Here is a 19651-nt window from a genome sequence, read left to right as displayed (position 1 = left end):
CATGGCCTAACCGCTAAGATATGTATTTTTTTAAAAAAAAGTATATCTAAAAGTTTAGAAAAACATATAAATTCACTTTTAGATTTGTAATAGCTCCTACATCCATTTTATATTATAAGATTTTCTAGTCTTGCTTAAATTCATTAATTGATAAATGTATATAATTTATATATATGCCTAGATTTATTAGTATCTATATGAATCTAACTAGAAAGTCTTGCATTATAAAACAGACAGAGAAATACTTAATTTTATTCGTTTCACGTAATCCTCTGCTACTGCTTGTTTCCACCCTCTCTAACAAGGTGCAAGCCAGCAGCGAAGTTGGGAGGCAAGGCAAAAGGCAAAGGCAAAGGCGGTGAGCTGCGGACGTGCGTGCATAGGGGGACAACATGCCGACCGCGTCGAAACGGGTGGAGACGCGCCCATGGACGGCAACCGGCGTGGGCAAAGCAAATCCCACCGCCCCGCGCGGCGCACCGGTGCCTCTCCAGTCCAGCCCGCCCAGATCCGGCAGATCGCTCGCTCATGGACCTCAAGTGCGCCTTCAACTCGCGCGCCGTCCCAACGTCGCAGCGTTGGATGGCCATGTATCAGCATGAATGCATGATGGGCAGCCTGCCTTGCCTAACCCTCTTATTCCGATTCCTCACTATTGTTGGCAGTGTGCCACCGTGGAAGGAAAAGGGTCGAAGAACTACATGGGTCATTGGGTCAACATATTTGTACAATACATTAGTAAGCAAAAAACAATATGATAATAAAATGTTTATATAAGTGTTTTTAACGATTAAAAAACAATGTTAAAAAATAAATATATTATAAAAAAACCCTAAAAATTAAATCTAAATTAAAGGTTTACTATTTAAATTTTAGCTTATAAACATGATTATATACGAAAAGATGTATCTCATTTCAGGCTACCGCCTGTCGAGAATTTTCATATTCATCGTTAAGAGGGCAATCTTTTTGTTTTTAAGGGAAAAGCATAATGATATATTTATAAACAGAAAATATTTTGCAAATAAAATTTTTATATACGTGTTTATAATTATTTAAAAGTCAAGCTAAAAAATAAACCACGGTGAAAAAACCTTAAAATCAACTCTAAATTAAGGTTAAAAATCTAAATTTTGGTTTATAAACATAAATAGAAGATAAAAGATGGGGTGTAACCTAACAGCAACTTTAATATAACACTGACAAAAATCGTGCGGTAAGAATTAAAAAGGTACTAGTCGGTCAGAAAATTTCCTCTACGGCATGAACTAGTTCTTTCAAGATTCATTTCGTGTTTTTTTTTCTGACGAGCTCTGTACATCTGTAGTTCCGTAAAAACTACGACAGTACCTACCGGGCAATTCATGAACATTATGCTTGCAGATATTTATATAGTGTTCTGATCATTTTAGTTTGCAGAACCTATAGGTCCTCCAGAATTTTGGTCGTTGTCAACATTTTAAGAACAGGGACGCTGCAATAGACAGTTGTGCACCTTGTGCTGTCCAGCAACTCACAAGGTAATATACGAAATTCCCATCCATAAACAAGCTTGCATATAACTTAGCTTCGATTTGAGATAACTTTGTTCTAACAGGTCCATGCACATAAAATTAGGTGCAGTGATACATGGGCCGGTGAACTCTCATCCAAGGGCAGCACATTACTCCTCTCTGGTAAATCTAATTTCCATGTTATGTCACAAAAAGGAAAAGAAAAAAAATCCTATGGTGTGCAGAGATTCTTCAGGTCTTCCTCCTTGGCATAGGTGTTTGGGATGAGCCTTGAAGCATAGGGATACAGATCCTTGTATGAATTTCTAATGGTCCCTTCTGCCACACCAGTAGCCAAGGATATGTCTGCAGAATTTTCATCAGTGTTATCAGCGAGTTAAACAGTCACAAGGAAAGGATAGAACGAATCAGTATTCCAAACCTTTCAGAGGCTTCTTATCATCCGAGAGTTGGGTTATCATATAAATGACAGCAGCCGCAATTGAAATAGGGCTCCTCCTGCACAGCAGGTTTGCATGGAGGTGTGAATGTGATTCAACTTAAGTCCAGAATGCACACTGGAAACTTGACTAATATGGAAAGTTCGTGTCTTATAGTCAAAGACTAGCACTCCTGTCCCTTCCCGATATATAACATGTATACAATGAAGTTGCATGCATGGAATGTACAGAATGTGTGCTACTTGCTTGATGAGTAAATTACAAGTTGATAGCTGTATTTGCAACTCGTTATTTTATTAGTTCCTTTAATCAAGGTGAGGACCTAAGCATCAGTGATTTAGAGGTGATAACTAATACTGAACCAACAACACTGAAGCTAAAACCAATAAAAGAATTTTCCATGCCACAGGATTTATTGATCATCATAAGGGAAACCTACTGACTAGTTTGTAACTTCATACAGAGCCCAAAATGCTAAACCTTATATCAAGCTCCTCTGAACGTTGAACCGCTTCCTGGGCTGCTTTAACAGCTTGATTGTTCATCCCAAGAGTTGAACAGAAACGCCTCTGCAGGTTTTGTCAGTTTATAAGCTAACAATTCAAAGAATTCATTCAACCAGTTCAATCAAGGAATCATTATAATATAATGGGAAACAACAAACCAAGAAATCTCCAGCATGGATGGTTCCCATCTCCATAGATTGACCCATCTCAACTTCCAGTTGCTTGACAATAAATTCCTTTGCTCGACCTATCTCTTTCTTTGTTGCTCCATTAGCGACAGAACATATTTCTGCAACAAGCCATCACAGCAAAGAAGAATAGCGTCAGATAAATGTATTTAGAAATTTTATTCCCCTAAAAGATTTTTTTTTCCAAGAAAACACTGTACCTTTTACAGTTCTAGGCCGGTCCTCTTGTCTACAAGCAATATACAGACAGGCAGCTAATATGGCATCTTGATTTCTTCCCCTGATAGACTTGAGATCTTCTACCTTCTTATATATTTCATTGGCTCGGTCCTTCAGAAAAGCAAAAGATAAAACAATCACTATACAGCTATAAGCAACCAGCATTCTGCTACTGTAGATAAAAAAGTGAAATTCCTGAAGAAGTAGTAAATATCTAAATTAAGTAATTAAATAATTATTCAGGCAAAAGTTTTGATTGTAAAAGTCGGTTATAAAGTAAATAAGCCACACCACACAACAGGAATTCCTGGTTCCTCAAGCATACAAACAGCCAGATGAATTTTAAACATACTTTTGAAATGTAAGCATACAAACATCCTGGTGGGTTTTATATATACTTTTGAAGCGTATTGTGAGTATGCCAGCATTGAAATATCAGTTTTCTACACTTGCAAACAAGTATAACTTTGATTCTTAAAAAAAATGGCTAGTCCACCCAATATCATGGAAAGTAACAGTCAGATTCTTTACCTTAATGGTAGCCACAAGGCCCAACCTGGAGATGAGATTAGAGATATGATGTCAGAGTATTGCAGAAATCTTGTGATAATAAAAGGATCTATTCTGCCAGAGCAGTAAATCATCGTATTTGTGCATCTCTTTAAATAGAATTTAATAGAACATATATTATTTTTCTTCATCAAAGTTTCCTGTCTTAGATGAACCGGTGGAACAAGAGGCTATTGCAATTGCACATGTCTTACCTAAAAAATAATCTTTCACTAGGTTTTAGCTCGCCAGGAAGCTAAATGGCTAACCTACATGCCTGAAGCAACTAGTGCTACACAACTTTTGTAGTAAATTTATCATCGTTCCCAAGGTACATAATAATAGAACTACATGAGCATTTAGAGGCGCATAATTTGTTACAACTGATGATATCTATCACATTATCCCAAATCGAAATCTATCAACGAAGAAGCCTTCCCCACCCAGATCCCAAGTAAATAGCAGAAATACAGCAGTAAATCTACTGCATCTATAAACCGATCGGGCCCTTGACAGAAGAATCACACATTCCAACACTATAAACGCGCCTAAGCACCGCTCGAGAATAAGATCTCCATCATTACTGCAAAGCCCCATCACACTCGTCCAGTCCCAAATCCGCTCGCCGCAAACCCAAATCAGGACAGGGCTCCGCACGATCAAGTGATCATTGAACGTCTTGAGATAAATCAAGGGCAAACCGCAGGCGCATCCTCGTGTTTTGATCGAATCGAGCCCGTAAAACAACTAGGGATGTGGGGGAGGATGGGAAGAGGGAGGAGGGAGGAGGAGTCGGACCTGTCGGCCATGTTGGCGATGGTGCGGAAGGCGAGGATGAGGGAGCGGTCGGGGTTGGAGCCGCGGTTCTGCCACCTGCCGAGGGAGGAGGAGAGGAACTCCCCCTGGGCGCCGTTGGGCTTGGCGATGACGGTGGAGAGGCCGCCGTCGGTGAGGAGCGGGTTGGTGGGGCCGCCGACGCGGACGGGGTCGTTGTCGTTGGACTCGTTGGCGAAGGTCCGCCACTCGGAGGTCTCGTCGACGGAGTGCGCCTCCAGGACGAGGCCGCACTCGGTGCACACCGTGTCCCCAGCCGAGTGGTCGAACGCCACCTCCGTGTGCTTCTTGCAGTCCGGGCAGAACGAGTCGCTCATCTCGGCCGCCCACCCGTCCTCCCGCCCCCTCCTCGCTTCGCCGCCGCCGCTGTGCTGCGCCGCTCGCTGGCCCGGTGTCGCGGACTCGCGGGAGAGGGGGGGTTGCGATTTGGAGGAGAAGGGGAATGGGCGAGAGGAAGAGGGGGTGGGCGTTTTATTTGTGTTTTGGGGGTCGGGTCGGCTGGCTCGCGGCGGCGACGTGCCGTGTCGCGCTTTGGGGTGGGATGAACCTCTCCCTCGCGCTAGGGCTCGCTAGCCCGACCGACCGACCGAGCCTGGCTGGTCCGAGCCGCCGGCCGCGTCTGGCTTGGCTTTCCGTGTCGTGTTTTCCGAATTAACTGCTGCAGAGTTGATTTTTTTTAAATAAAATGCAATCAACTTTTATAAATATATTTTTAAAAAGTCAGACAGTTTAGTGTTTCGGAAAATACGCACGTAAAAATCAAGAAAATAACCTAGAAAAAACTAGAGAAAGTCAGACGTGTCATGTGTGAAGAAGTGCTGGTGAAATGCTCTAGAGGTGATTGGTTGTGACATATTTACACATAAAGAAATTATGAATAAAACATTTATATATATGTTCTCAGGGTGAAAGTCAAGACAAAAAAATAAATTATGATTAAAAAACTTCAAAATCAACTCTAAATTTAAGGTTAAAATTAAATTTTGGCTTATAACCATAAGCATAAGCAGAAACGAAAATATGATGGTGCTCGTCTATAGTGAAAAATCATGAGTAATTGGATCTTTGCTATTATAAATTTACATGTTTTAAGAAAATCACTACTATTCGGTTAATGAGAAGGATAACATTACAATTTCACTGTTATTCGAGATATGTCATTACGTACTTCTTCATTATATTTAGAAAATTATTTGGACCAAATCATACTATGTGTTGTTCACTACCTCCCAAACAACTATTCTAAATGCAGATGATAATTTGGTCCGAAAAAATTTCTAATTGCACTTTAGGGATATGCAGTGACGTACCTTGTATAGTAAAATTGTAATAGCTTCCTTCCAAATAGTCTAAACAAACAAACAAATTTATAATAGGATGATCCAATTAACCCAAAAATCTTACATTGCTGACCATAGCTTAGATTACGAAACCAATAATTAACCTAAGCTCGTTCATCTTTCAGCTTATAAGCATAAATAAAGATTTAAATTTTAGAAGTTTGATATTGAAATTGATTTTGGACTGGTTCGTAACAATAGTATTTTCTTTTAGATCACTCAGTGCATGCAAGATTTTTATTCATAAATTATTATTTGTTCATTAATAAATTGTGTTTGCCTGTATTATGTAGTATAAGCAAAATCAGACACGCTTGGTAGTTGCATTAATCACTGAAAAAACAAATAAATCCTGCAAAAGTCGGACAAAACTTGCCATAAATTGATTTTTTTTCCTGTTTTGAACCATTTAAACTTAGGCTCTGTTTAGTTCCCAAAAATTTTCGGGCAAAAACATCACATCGTATCTTTGGACATATAAATTGAGCATTAAACATAGATGAAACGAAAAACTAATTGCACAATTACGTGAAAAATCGTGAGGAGAATCTTTTGAGCCTAATCAGTCCATGATTAACCATAAGTGCTACAGTAACCCACATACACTAATGATAGATTAATTAGACTTAAAAGATTTGTCTCGTGGTCTCTAGGTGAACCGTGAAATTCGTTTTTTTTATTTATATCCAAAAACTCTATCCAAAAACTCCTTCCAACATCTGATCAAACGTCTAACGTGACATCCAAAAATTTCCGTTCCCCTAACTAAACATTAATGGATTTCTCGATTAACCAGGCTCAGAAATGTCAGAAGCGAACCAGTTACCAAGCGGTTAATGTTTGCGAACCCTGACGTAACCTGTTACCGCAACAGGACACTCTTGCATGTGGCAAACTTTTACAAAGGGCGCCAAATAATGCAAGCGTGTTTGATGAATTAATAGAGTCAGCTTTCCAAACCAACTGAGAGGGCACAAACAGGGTCGTCGTCAACTTTTCCTTTCGCTATTGCACAGGCAAGGGCGTTTTTTGGTTGGTCAACAAACCCAAAAAATTGGGCACGAAACTGATGTGAGATGCAAGCTACAAGGCATTAGGCAACTGCTAACCTCCCTAAATTCAACCAGATAATATAGCGAAGGCACATAACCAGTCAGTAAACCAATGCGAGCAGTATGTTAAGTGGACCAGAAGCTGGGGTTTGACTATCCCCAGTGTTACTGAACACGACTTGGCAATCTTCATCGACACTTCCCTGGACAAGTTTCCTATCACATGTAGCCTTACCCAGTAAACAATATATTTCCTGCAAACTTATTGCATTCAGAATGGGGCTGAAGTCCTAGACGCATTTTATCAGGACGGGAATATTACGTCACAAATACGAAATAATCAAAAGACACCATCACCAGTTCATCATCAACTTCCGATTGTAAAATTACGACCATCATCACCATTTACTGCGCAGCTAGATACTTAGCAGAATCAAGTATCAGCAAATACGCAATATCGCAAGTATAGACAGTCACATCAACGACCTATGTTTAAGACGAATCTGGTGCACTTTTGTCATTAATAGTTAAACCTCAAAATATAAGCAAAAAGACTCCGGTCTCAAACTTGATAGGAGACACAGAAGGTCAGGCACTAAAACATTACTGTTATTCAGAGTACATAAAAATGGGTGAAGTAGGAAGTTCTGTATCCTTCTACAATTCTTACACCACCCCAGATGGAAGCCGTAGCACCAGCTGCCCACCGACCAAACTGCAGCACAATAAACACATATTACATAACATTCACAATCAAATTATATAGCTGTCTGGTGGCCGTAAATGTACCTCTTCACATAGTAGTAGCAGAAATCAGCAAGGATGAATGTCTGCACAATTTCTGACAGAAGCACCATAGATGGCCACAAGCCATAGCCCAGAGCAGTCAGCAAGCGACCACGAGTATCCAATACCTGCGGAATAAATTTGTCATCTCAAATTAACATAAATTCCATGCATGTGTATAAAGTGTCAAATTCAGCAATGTGGATAGTTTTATGTTTCTGACACTCATGAGTTATGAACAACTACTATTGCATGAACAAGTAAAGAAATTTCCTCAAGGTGTCCTTAACCATAAAAAATAGTTTTTCAGTATGCTGATGCAACTGTGCTTGAAAAAACAAATCAAGGTACACAAGGAAGCATTGCTCCATGATGATACCTCTAAAAGTATATTAATTGAGAAAATTAATATAACAGGGCATCATTTATCAAAACAGAACAGCTTCCAGAAAGCAGATAACCTCAACAAGAAATACCACCACTGAACAAAATGATTGTAAATTAATTATTGGAATTTTCTGTGCTGGATATGGTACAGAGGAAACAAAGAAAGTAATGGCATAATTAATAAACAGGGGCACCAATATAAAAGTAAACTTGGGGATTTGTTTAGAAGACAAACCTGAAGAACCCAGTGGGCACAGCTAAGAAACCTTGCAACCCCCAATGCAAACACATAGTGAGCTGTGAACGGTTCAACAATCTGCAGAAGATGTAAAACATGTTCAGGGAACTTTGCCCCTGCAGTAAAGAAAAATGCATCATGTTTAATATTTACCTTTGTGTTCTGCATCAAACGCAATTGTGGCAGAACTGAGACAGCTTCCAAGTAAACACAGAATGCCCAGCTGATACGGTTCACAATGTTATGAGATGTTGAAGGATGAATAAGTAGTGCTAGCACAGCACAAGGTACCACCTTCAAAAAAAGGAGCAAATAAAATAACACAATAAGTCAGCATCAATTTTTAACTAAGATTTATCAGCGTTAGAGCTGACTTCACAAGCAAAACAGTTCGGTCGCACATTATGGGTTCAACATATTCTGCGGTAAAAAAAATCTAGCACATCAACAGACACATTACTGACAGAGATTTATATGGTTTCACATGTCTTAGCTGTTCATCATCTGAACATGTATATTTTGTTGCATTGTTAGAATGTTGAAACAGCAACTACTTGCAGATAAACACTTAATGAACCAATACTTACTACAAGACCAAAGTGCCAGTTAGTCTGCTAAACTCACCACATAAATCACAAATCAGAAATCATGAGAAAGAGCTACCGATATCCAGAAGAGCAAAAAAATGATGATTCAGAAACCTATGAGCAGTTTTATATTAGCCTATCAAACTAGATAATTATGTAAGACCGTCACCACAGCCAACTTATGCTTACCAACCTAAATATATATGTTATAAAAATATAAGGAATAGAAGTTCAATTGTTCTTACCACATAATACAATGCAAAATTGTCCTTGTCCACCATATAAGTTGATCTCAATTTGAACCGAATCATGTAAATTACAAAAAGTGTAGCCACAAGTGTAGCAGTATCTAGTACAGTATGGATATCATACTCCATAACAAAGCTGCAGTATAGTCTGACAGCTAGAAACAACGCAGTTAAATCCTGAGACTTGAGGGATAGTCCTGCAAGTGATACGATTGAAACAGAGCTTTTAAGATTCTTAGTAATCACTGGATTAATGCAGAAAAATAAATCACATAATCATGGAATAAAATCACAAAGAATTTCCAACAAACTTATGTTTCTGTAAGCAAACAAATGGGATGCTACTCATTACTTCATTAGTCACTTCTGTTTATAAGCAAACCACAAAATTGATGTTTGGGTTGCAACCCATTGCAACAAAGAAATCAATGGAACATTCTGCTCCAGAAACCTTGCCTGAATATAGGGATAGCTTTGCTTCTGTAAGAAAAGAAGTGCACCATGGCACCAGATATTTCTGTACGTCTATCTCTTAATGAGTAAACCCCCACTCAGTTTGTAAAAGTTAAGACAGGGTAAACAATACCAGTACTTTCCCCAGCTTAGTTTGGTTAATCTCAGCAAACTGCACCATCCTCCGCAACAGGAATATATAGCTTATTTCCCAGACAAGCGAAATCATCATGCAGTCAAATTTCCTAATGAATTAGTTTCAAAAAAAATCCTAATGAATTTACGCTACTATTGCTACTTCATACATGGGGCAATTTGCAGCAATAAACTATATCAGATCACTAGATCAGCAATTACTAACTATTTCTACCGTACCAAAACCCATAACATCACATTTATACGCGTATCCCCGCCTCCACACAAATCTGCTCGCTGGAAATCAGAACTAAACGTAAACCGTCAGAAACGCTTTGCCGATGACAGGAAGGGGCGTCAGAAATCTAACAGATCGAATGAATTTCAGAACATGCAGAACCCGCTGGCTCCTAGACGTTCGCCTTGGCAAACCGCTAATTCTCCGAGAAACGGTTCGGGGGCGGCCAAAGCACACACGAAATCCGCAAAGAGATCCTACTCCGGAGCTACACGAGCACCGGATCCAGCGATCTCAACGGATCGAGCCGCGCCTCGCTCCGACGCGCATACGTGAGCCGAGAGGGGGGGGGGGCACGGGACCGACTGAGACGAACCGGCGCAGGTCTTCTCCTTGGTGAGCTTGTAGATGAGGACGCCGATGCCGAGCGCGTGCGCGGCCTCGGCGGCGACGAAGAGGTTGTCGTGGTCGTGGACGATGAACCGGATGAAGACGAGCGCCGCCATGCCGGCGACGACGGCCAGGAAGGCCTTCACCTTGGGCGGCTGCCGCCGCACCCACGCCATCACCGCGCCGAGCGGCCGCTTCGTCCCCCTCATCTCGCCGCACCGCCGATCGGAGAACACGGGAGGGTTTTTCCCCTTGGTTTGGTTTTTTTTTCGTCACGGTTTTTTGTTTCCCTCGTTGCGGTGGTGCGGTGCGGATAGTGTGCGCAGGCGAGGCGCGTGGGTTTGCCGTTTTGGAGGTGGCGGATAGATCCGGATGGCTGCCCGGCTGCTTGCCGTTTTGGAAGCGCGGGCCTGCGATTAATGGGAGGCCCGTACCAATGGGGAATTCCTTTGGCCCTTCAAAGCGCTCACATGTTTTTATCGTTTTGCAGTAGATTACTCCTTAGGGATAACCTTATCTACAAATTCTCGTACGTATTTCTTGGATCGTGCTCAATTTAGACACAGAAATCCATACATTTATATTCATGCAAAATAAGTTTTTTTTCAGTATTCCTATGGTTTTTATAAGAGTACATAAAATAAAAATGACATATGACATTATACGCATACATTATCACAAACTAACGAGGCAAAAGCATTGTTATCTTGTCGAACTTCCTTAAAAGTACAGCAATACCCTCACATCATTAATACATTAACATTATGGAGGTTGACTGTTATAGCTATATTATTATTGAACAAGAGATGAGCTATGATTTATATGTCTTTTTTTTATTTATGGTGGTCATATTATTCCTATCAATTAAATAGCACATAAAAATTATGTTTTCCCATATTTATATGCCCAATTTATCTTGTACGGATTTGGCATGATGCAACTCACACATGAATAAGGTGGCTAAAAAGTTACTATCTCTTTCTTAAAATATAATCAAAATATATCATTCAATACTTTATTTTCTATATTTATGACATAAACAAAAATAGACGAATTTAGTTGTCAAACTATCTCACCCCAAACTAGGGCAATAACCGGCTCCCCCATTTTGATAGCAAGTTTTGTTGCTTGGACGTGGACTAGGCCAAAGCATGAGGTAGGCTAGCACACCAAGTTTTGGGCTTTACTCTCTTTGTTATGTGAGCAAAAGAGTCTATTTGTTCAGAGTCGAAGTCATATTTTTTATTTTTATATCTTTTATTTAAAAAATTAAAATGGGTTTTTGTTTTCAAAGCTAGGGATGTGAAATATAAAATGCACATTAGCTAAACGTGGTATCTTACATGGCATATAATGAGACAAATAAGAGGGATGACCATTGGACAAAGTAAAATTTGTAGACGTTGCCTTGTCACCCAACTACTTGGCATTTTATCCCCTAGCATGGAGTTGCCTGTAAAACTACCAAGACCGATGGAGTAGGCCTAGCCATTTTATAGATTGTCCTCTTACTGCTCTATAGCCTAGCGTTTTAAGGTCAAGTGAGGGGCTACTTGCATAAAACTAGGGAGAGGGTTGGAGGACTTTATCTACCTACCGGAGAGGAGAGAGAAACACTTTTCTATTTTATTTTATGAGTGAAGTGCACCAGCGGTCCTTAAACTTGTGTGCATGTGTTATCTAGGTCCTTGAACTCTCAAAATGTTTTTTTGGGTCCCCGAACTTGTCCGGGGGTGTCATATAGGTCCAATCGGGCTCCGGGCTGCTCCATCCACTGACGTGGCATGCCACAGTGGCGCCTATGTGTTGGTGGGGCTATGTGGGTCCCATATGTCAGTATATCTCTCCTCTTTATTCTTTTCTCTCCCTTCTCGTAGGCGCCACCGTGGCATGACACGTCAGCGGATGGAGCGGGTCAGAGGCCGTTTGGACCTATATGACACCCCCGGATAAGTTCGGGGACACAAAAATGCATTTTAAGAGTTTAGGAACCTAGATGACACATGCACACAAGTTTAGGGACCGCTGGTGCACTTCACTCTTATTTTATTTTTCTTTATGTTTTCTATTTACTTAGGAGCACGTAAGAACCAATCACAGAAAATCATAGCTCACACGGACGAACTATGTGAACCATAGATTTTTTTTTAAGTTCCATCCAACGGGTTTTTGAAGCTTCTCGCTTAAAAAACACAATTTGTTAGCAGAATTTCATGATTGTACTTTTGTCGAACCGACAATGAGGGGGAGAAACATATTTAACTTTTTAAAATAGATGTATGGATATAATTTTTGTCCAATTCCAAGTCTGTATGATAAAGTTGTCACCATTTTAGTAAATGGCGGTCAAATCATTTTTTTTCGATCAGTTGATTTTGTGGATGGCCCTATATTTAGGCTTAAAATACCCTATCACTATCACTGGGCAACAAGGTGCTCCCTACAAAATTACTAGGCCCCCTTTATGCATTTGTAGATGACCCCCTCGCAGAGACTAAAACGCCTGACTGGCAACGGGGGCATATGTAAAAGTGTCATCCGTCGTTTGACAGTCTTTACGCTTACCGGCGGACGTAACATCAAATTTTACGCATAGTTAACGGACGTTTTATATTTCACAGCGTTGGCTAGTGTTGGGAGGCTAGATTTGTATTTTGAACAAAATACTATGCTACTTTTTTTAAAAAATAAAAAATAACAAAATTCTCGAAGGCACAAGGATGACACGCGCCCAAAAAGGTGCATGTTGCGTGGCAGCGTAACGCCGCACGTGGGAGGATCACAGGATCACCCACGGATAATCCCCTTGACCCCCCTGCATCCTCACGAAAGTACAAATCGCACCATAAGGTCCGGAATTGCGAATTTTCTGTTTCATTAAATCTGGACAGATAAATTATTTTAGCTGGAAGTTCAACTTGTATGCGTTTTACTGCAATTTGCCGTTTGTATTGAGCAACATTGGCAATTCGTATAGTCGGTGCTTTGGTACTCTTTTTTTTTTTACTGAACAAAATTTTATATTTAATGTCTTTTGAACTTTTTTATTTTTTAAACTTTAACTATTTTACTCCTCTTTCTATATCCAAACATTGTGGTATATAATCTTATATGACGTGATCAAATAACATTTAATAACCTGACACAATGTGTATGTGGCACTCTTCTACCATATCAATCTAACCGATCCTTTACCACGACAATTACTCACGAAGTGATAGTTTTATTAGGCCATAGCCAAAGCGAATAAACATGAAAATAAAAGTGAAATTTACTTTATTTTTTAAAAAAACAAATTCGAAAACTATGAAAAATCCCTATCTGGCGGCCATTGGATAAAAATGGAATAGCCAGCTATTTGAAGCTTCTTTGAACAAACAGTTGCATTTCGCCATTTCGTGTTCATTAGTGTAGTGCATGTAAAAGAAAAAACAAACTGCAAGGGCGTAACTGCAAAATACCCGCCCATCTTCTCCTCGCCCACCGTTCACAATTCCTCTTGCTTCCACGGAATTCGCTCCCTCCTCCTCCCCATGCTCCGCCACCGCCTCCGACCATCCCTCCGATTCCCCGGCCATGGAAGCTGACGAATCGGCCGCCGCCTCCACCTCCCTCAGCTCCGACGACGCCTTCTTCGACGCCCTCGATTCCCTCCCATCTCCGCCGCCTCCCCACACCGCTTCCTCCTCCACCCTCCGCCGCCGCCTCCCGCGCCGCGGCAGGAGTCTAAAGCAGCGCGAAGGCAGCACCGCCCCGTCCCCTACGCTCTCTGATTCCTCCACCATCACCTTCGTCGACGAGGCCCTCAAGCACGAACTCTCCGAGGAGACAAGCTCGCCCCGTCCTCCTCCGTCTCTCGAGGAGGAAGACGAGGAGGATGTGGCGGCGGCGGCAGAGGAGGTGGAGGAACGGGACACCAAACTAGCACCGGCAGCAACACCGGAACCGACGCCGACGCCGAGCATTCTCGAGTCCCTCGCCGTGCTCGTCATCAAAGCGGTGGTGTTCCAAGTCAGCGCGCTCATCAGCTGCCTCACATTCCCGATTCGGCTGCTGCAATGGTGGTTCCTCTTCGTGACCGACCCTCTCGGATTGGCGCGGCGAGCGAGGGCGTGGGCGCTCGAGGTAGCTGGACAGGCCACGGGCGCCGTGGCGGCGCGCCTCGGAGGCGGGGAAGGGGTGGGGCGCATGGTGGCGAGGCTCGCCTGGGGGTCGCTCTGGGCTGTGTACGTCTGCGTGGTTCTCTGCTCGATTCTGGTTATGGCGTTCCTAGCAGGGGGGCTCTTGGTGGGGAAAGTCGTGGAGGAGCCCATTCAGGTCACGGAGACCCTGAATTTTGATTACACCAAGCCGAGCCCGGTGGCATTTGTGCCTGTACAGCGGTTGGTGCCACCGAATCAGCGGATGCAACTCGAGGTGTTCCTGACGCTGCCTGAGTCGGATTACAACAGGAGGCTTGGAGTTTTTCAGGTACACTTTGCTGTTGGTCCTGTAGAAATGATTTCGCATTGGCCATTCGTTTGAGCAAAAGGGAAAATGATATATTGATATTTGATAAGACTTATCAATTAGACTGATGTTGTGCAATGATGTTAGAAGCGTGTATGAGGTGTTTTATGACATATTGCATTCTTTTGTTAGATGAAGATGAAAGATGAAAGAACATCTGATTTTTGTGATAGCTATTTCATGGTATAAACATTGGAATTAACTACTATAAAGTTAAAAAATCTACTTTAGAATTGTGAGATGATCAACTTCTATATAAAAACTTTTTAAAAAGATGCACCATTTAGCAATTCTGGAAGTGTGCGCGTAAAGGCAAAGGAATAATCTAGGCAAAAGGAATGCACAGTCTCAAAGTATACTTCATGAGAAGACATCAAATGTGAACTCAGTAGTGAACGGAGATGGTACTAGTATATACCTGTATTGAAAATCTGAAATATTTGGTGAAAAGTTAACATGATTAGAAGGCTTCCATGTTGTTGCGTAGAATTGAGTCTCAACAATGGACATTATGTTTTTGAGTTTTTCACTATTACACTCATCCATAGTTGCATATGCTGACCTAAATAATACTATATGAATGCAAAAGGGCATAAGCACGATTGTTTTACTGTAACTTTTGTTATCAACTTAGTACTGTAGAAATTAAGACATTATAATAGAGAAAGATTTTGAGAGACCGCAAACAACTACAAAAAGATGTACACAACAACAGATACGTAGATTTTACTTCCAAGTGCAACATGAATCTTGAAGGAATCTGCTGGACATGTGACATCATCTGAAACTAATTTTTTTGATATCTAACATAGGACCTGATAGGTGTGGTTGGATTCAGTGCATGTGGTGTCACTGCGTTATACTACCAATGTTAATTATTGATTAATTGAGTCAGCTTTGATGTTGAATTTGATTAGCAACAAGGCTAATAAAGCATTGATACAGGAAACTTTTCTGTGCATATATAGTCATTTAGCCATGATATGGTTATCAATGAGAAAGTTATATATAATTTTCTGTGCGTATAATTTTCTTTAACTATCGTGAGTTGGTATATATCATAGTATGCATCATCCTCACGACATGCACAGTTTTCAATCCTTCATATTTAGATGCATTTATTTTTTAGTAACACTGTGTGTACCATGTGTTTATTTTCATTGTGTTTTCCGTTCTTCCCTTGAGTTTAGGTAAGAGCAGAATTTCTATCTGCAGACGGCAAAGTGATATCTACCTCAAATCAACCATGCATGCTAAAGTTTAAGAGTGCCCATATGCACTTCATAGAAACTTTTCTGCGGAGCGTGTCTCTTTTGTCTGGCTATTCCTCAGAATCTCAGGTCATAAGACTAAAAATGAGGGGCATTACAGAGGCATCTGAACCAGTTATGGGAGTAAGGATAATCCTTGAGCAACGTGCTGAATTTAGTCCTGGTGCAGGTATTCCAGAGATCTATGCTGCATCACTAAAGCTTGAGGCTGAGTTACCTCTGCTCAAGAGAATACTCTGGAATTGGAGATGGACCCTTTTTGTTTGGAGTAGCATGGGGTTCTTTGTGTTTGAATTATTGCTGGCTCTTGTTTGCTGTAGACCCTGTATATTTCCCAGGAGTGGACATAATGCTGCAGCTTCTTAGGCTAACTCATGTAATGTACACTTCAGAATAAATGCAAAGGGGATGTCAATGTGGCACGGTATACAACTATCACGGTGATTATTCTTTATTTGATTTTTTGACATTTGCTGGTAGCATAATAAAAATGATGCATGGTATGGTTGATGACCAACTCTGTTCTCCAAACTTCATCAGGTATATTGTTAACAAATCAAATGTGTTAAATCATTGGTTCATGCTGAAATTGATATATGGTTTGACTAAATTCTCAGACAAGACCTTTATATGTTTCATTATTTTTAAAATGAAGAATACAAAATACCATACCTTCTTATCATCTGAAGTTGATCATAAAGAGAGAGGATGTACTTACATCCTCCTACTGTGGTATACTGACTTTAATTTGGGAACAAAGGAGAGTGGATCCTGTTGCATCTAATTACAAATTTCCATTGCACGAGTGTGCAATTGTTTTTTCTACATTGTAGACATTTTACTGCCCTATGCACAACACTCTTAATGAATTTCTTTGTCATAGGACATTGGTACAACAATGCCTTTTCTTTACATTACAGCTGCTATAGTTTTGCTGCACTATAGACAATTGCTCTGATGTTGATGACTCGGAAAGGTATCATGCACACTTGAAGAAAATAAGCCATTCAATTGGATAACATTATATTTTTGCCAATCTATCTCTTTGTTCTTTTGTATCAAAATTAATGCTGTTTATTGCAGGATGTATAAGTTGGTAATGTAAAAGGTTGGCTTTTGGAGATCAATTGGTCCAATATGACAGTAGGTGTTCCCGTCAAAATATATATATGACAGTAGGTGATTTTTTAAAAAATATTGGGTCCTGATACTTTCTGCTTCTATTTTCCGTCTTGCATTATGGTTTTATTACACTTGATAGTTTATGCTGTAAGGTGTTAAAATGTCCTTCCGCTTTATCAGTGTATGTGACCATGCGATGTACTATTTTGCTCCCTCCGTTTTATATTACTAGTCATTTTGGTTTCGTTACAAGTCAAACTTATTTTATGCATGATCAAGTTTATAAAACATATAATAATATTTTTAACACAATATATACAATATAAAAATATATTCAATTATGGATTTAATGAAACAATTTTGATATTGTGATATTAATATATTTTATATAAACTTAGTCAAACTTAAAGAGTTTTAACTTAGGACAAACATTGAGTAACTTATAATATGAATCAGATAGAGTACTACAAATCAACCATGCAATTGCACATGCTGAATATGTTAAATGCTGACTGTAGTATGTGGATTTTTTCTCATATTATTATGAACACTTGTTCTGAGCTAGCAGTACTTGGCTAGGTTATGATATGAATGATGACATTCTGGTTTTCTGGTAGCAGGTTGTGGCTGGCGGTGCAGGTGTGGATCAGGTAATTATGACCATTTGAGCAACTGATGCATAATATGCAGATTAATCATAATGCCTTGAATCCATTATCCATGCCTGACATGCTATCCTTCTTGTGCATTGTCAAAATTGTTGGTTTGGCCCTTTATCTAACCCCACTCACCAAACTACGGTCTGCGCCTTGCCTTGCGGCCTTGGTGATGCTAAGGTGGCATTCAGAGTCCGGACTAACTACCAAAAGTTCAGCTATTAATGTTCCCTTGCCTGCATCACCAAGAACAACGAACACATAACCAATATTTCAGTGCAACTTGTATTGCTACTGCAATGATTGTATTGCACTGTGCAGAGGAAATGGGCATGGCAATATTGCATCATCAAATGGCGCTTCTGGTGTTGTCGTCTGCGTCAGTGGCAACAAGCTGCAGATACGGTGGTTGCTTGTCCTGTAATTGTATGGATCCAGATTATCCATTATCTGTTTCAGAACCGTGCCAAGACATGAACTAAGTGCCCAGATTTGTTACGATGGAATGGGACATGGACAGATGGACTAATCATGGGTTTGCAAGCTCCTGGTGTGAGCTGTGCTCAACTCCTGTCACTAACTAAACACCAGTTTTCTGGTCACGATGACCGTCACTATGATGCGCTCTTACGCTAAGGTGTGCTGCCCTGGTGTTCTTCTTTATTATGCAACGTGAATGCCAAATGGTAATTGATGCTTTCTCCTGTGCTTACGTACTTCAATTACGAATAATTTGTGCTCAGTGTCATATTGTCACTGCCATCGTCTTTAGTGTAAAAGGTTTCTTGATGCTGCAGGTCAACAATTGTAGCCTTGTAGGGCTTGTTTGGATCATTGGATGGAGGCTAACTTTGCACAAGTTAAAAGCCACATAAAGCGTAGCCAACGAATGGTTGGTCACAAGTGGTAAGATTTGGCTAAAAACTTACCACGAACCAAACATATGCCTAAACATATGTCAAACAAAATATGATAAACCTAACATGTGGCACGGTAAATTGTGTGGCCAAACAAACAAAGAGCCAAATTGTCCGTTATTAAAGATTCTAACGGCAGGACACCTGGAGATCACCAAAATCGTTGGGATCGTCCCTGGTCATTACCCAAAAATCGCATGCACATCGTTATCCAGAGCAATGGCACAAATAATTCAAGCTCTGGAATTTGCTTTGGGTCGTCATAAGCACACAACAACCAGTGTTTAATCAATCCACACCAGTGTTTAATCAATCCACATCGCCAGTTCATCGCTTGCTATGCAATATTGGGTTGGACGGTCCGTGCGTGTATGATTACACCACCGTCCACCGAATGTCGTGCACCCATCGATGTAAGTATGTTTGATGTCATGTTTGTAAAGAAAAAAAAATTGTTACAGAACGGAAATAGAGTCAAGAAAATCTCCCGTGATTGTTTGATTTTTTTTCATATAAAAACCAAACACATATTTGTGAATCAAAAATATATCATGAATAATATTCTAAGTCAAGTGTAAAAAATAAATTAAGATGAGAAAACACCCAAATCTATTTTAAATTTAACATTAAAAATTTAAGTTTTGACTTATAAATATAAATAAAAACGAAAAGATGAGGCCGCTCAACTGTAAGATTAGCATGCTAGTAAGAAACCCAGATTCCTCTGGATTGTTGTTTTAAATAATACAATTTATTACTATTTTTGTTTCTGACAAACAATATACGATAAATGAATGCGAAGTAGAAAACATAGTCGATTAAAAATATAAAACCCACATGATTATATTTGCTAGAAAGTTTAATTGCTAGTAGAACTAAACACCAAGAATTGTACGGGAAATACACGGACATTCTGCTGGTGGATGAAATGAACATCTCCCCTCGCGTGACACGTCCCTCTGCCAGCAGCAAAACAAATAGTAATAGTAGTAGTACTACCACTCGTGCACGTACGGTAAGGTGCACACACCAAAATACAGGTCGGACACGACACGCCCCTCACTCACAGACG

The 19651-nt window shown here is 40.3% G+C and overlaps 3 protein-coding genes and 1 long non-coding RNA gene across 4 annotated transcripts; 2 read left to right on the top strand and 2 right to left on the bottom strand.

Annotated features, from left to right (window-relative positions):
- Positions 1 to 1543: 1543 nt before the first annotated feature.
- LOC102699529 (transcription initiation factor IIB) lies at positions 1544 to 4713 on the bottom strand. Its single transcript, XM_006660827.3, has 7 exons — positions 4215 to 4713; positions 3399 to 3423; positions 2849 to 2978; positions 2619 to 2749; positions 2435 to 2523; positions 1936 to 2012; positions 1544 to 1859 (listed from the first exon to the last, which is right to left on the bottom strand). Exons 1-7 carry the CDS (start codon positions 4565 to 4567, stop codon positions 1726 to 1728), a joined length of 939 nt encoding a protein of 312 aa, XP_006660890.1. The 5' UTR covers positions 4568 to 4713; the 3' UTR covers positions 1544 to 1725.
- Positions 4714 to 6968: 2255 nt separating this feature from the next.
- Positions 6969 to 10471, bottom strand: LOC102723080 (ER lumen protein-retaining receptor erd-2.2). Its single transcript, XM_040527884.1, has 6 exons — positions 10091 to 10471; positions 8886 to 9085; positions 8207 to 8347; positions 8051 to 8131; positions 7432 to 7556; positions 6969 to 7357 (listed from the first exon to the last, which is right to left on the bottom strand). Exons 1-6 carry the CDS (start codon positions 10311 to 10313, stop codon positions 7309 to 7311), a joined length of 819 nt encoding a protein of 272 aa, XP_040383818.1. The 5' UTR covers positions 10314 to 10471; the 3' UTR covers positions 6969 to 7308.
- Positions 10472 to 13549: 3078 nt separating this feature from the next.
- LOC102722798 (seipin-2-like) lies at positions 13550 to 16338 on the top strand. The gene is made up of 2 exons (XM_006660825.3): positions 13550 to 14574; positions 15804 to 16338. The coding sequence occupies exons 1-2, from the start codon at positions 13681 to 13683 to the stop codon at positions 16248 to 16250; spliced, it is 1341 nt and encodes a 446-aa protein (XP_006660888.1). The 5' UTR covers positions 13550 to 13680; the 3' UTR covers positions 16251 to 16338.
- Positions 16339 to 17556: 1218 nt separating this feature from the next.
- LOC121055368 lies at positions 17557 to 19062 on the top strand. Its single transcript, XR_005812506.1, has 3 exons — positions 17557 to 17656; positions 17984 to 18348; positions 18460 to 19062. It is a non-coding gene; the product is annotated as an uncharacterized LOC121055368 (long non-coding RNA).
- The last annotated feature ends 589 nt before the right edge of the window (positions 19063 to 19651 follow it).

Source organism: Oryza brachyantha, chromosome 9, assembly GCF_000231095.2.
Source record: "Oryza brachyantha chromosome 9, ObraRS2, whole genome shotgun sequence".
Taxonomy (NCBI): Eukaryota; Viridiplantae; Streptophyta; class Magnoliopsida; order Poales; family Poaceae; genus Oryza; species Oryza brachyantha.
Note: the sequence above shows the minus strand (reverse complement) of the source record. Positions and strands in the feature narration are given on the sequence as shown.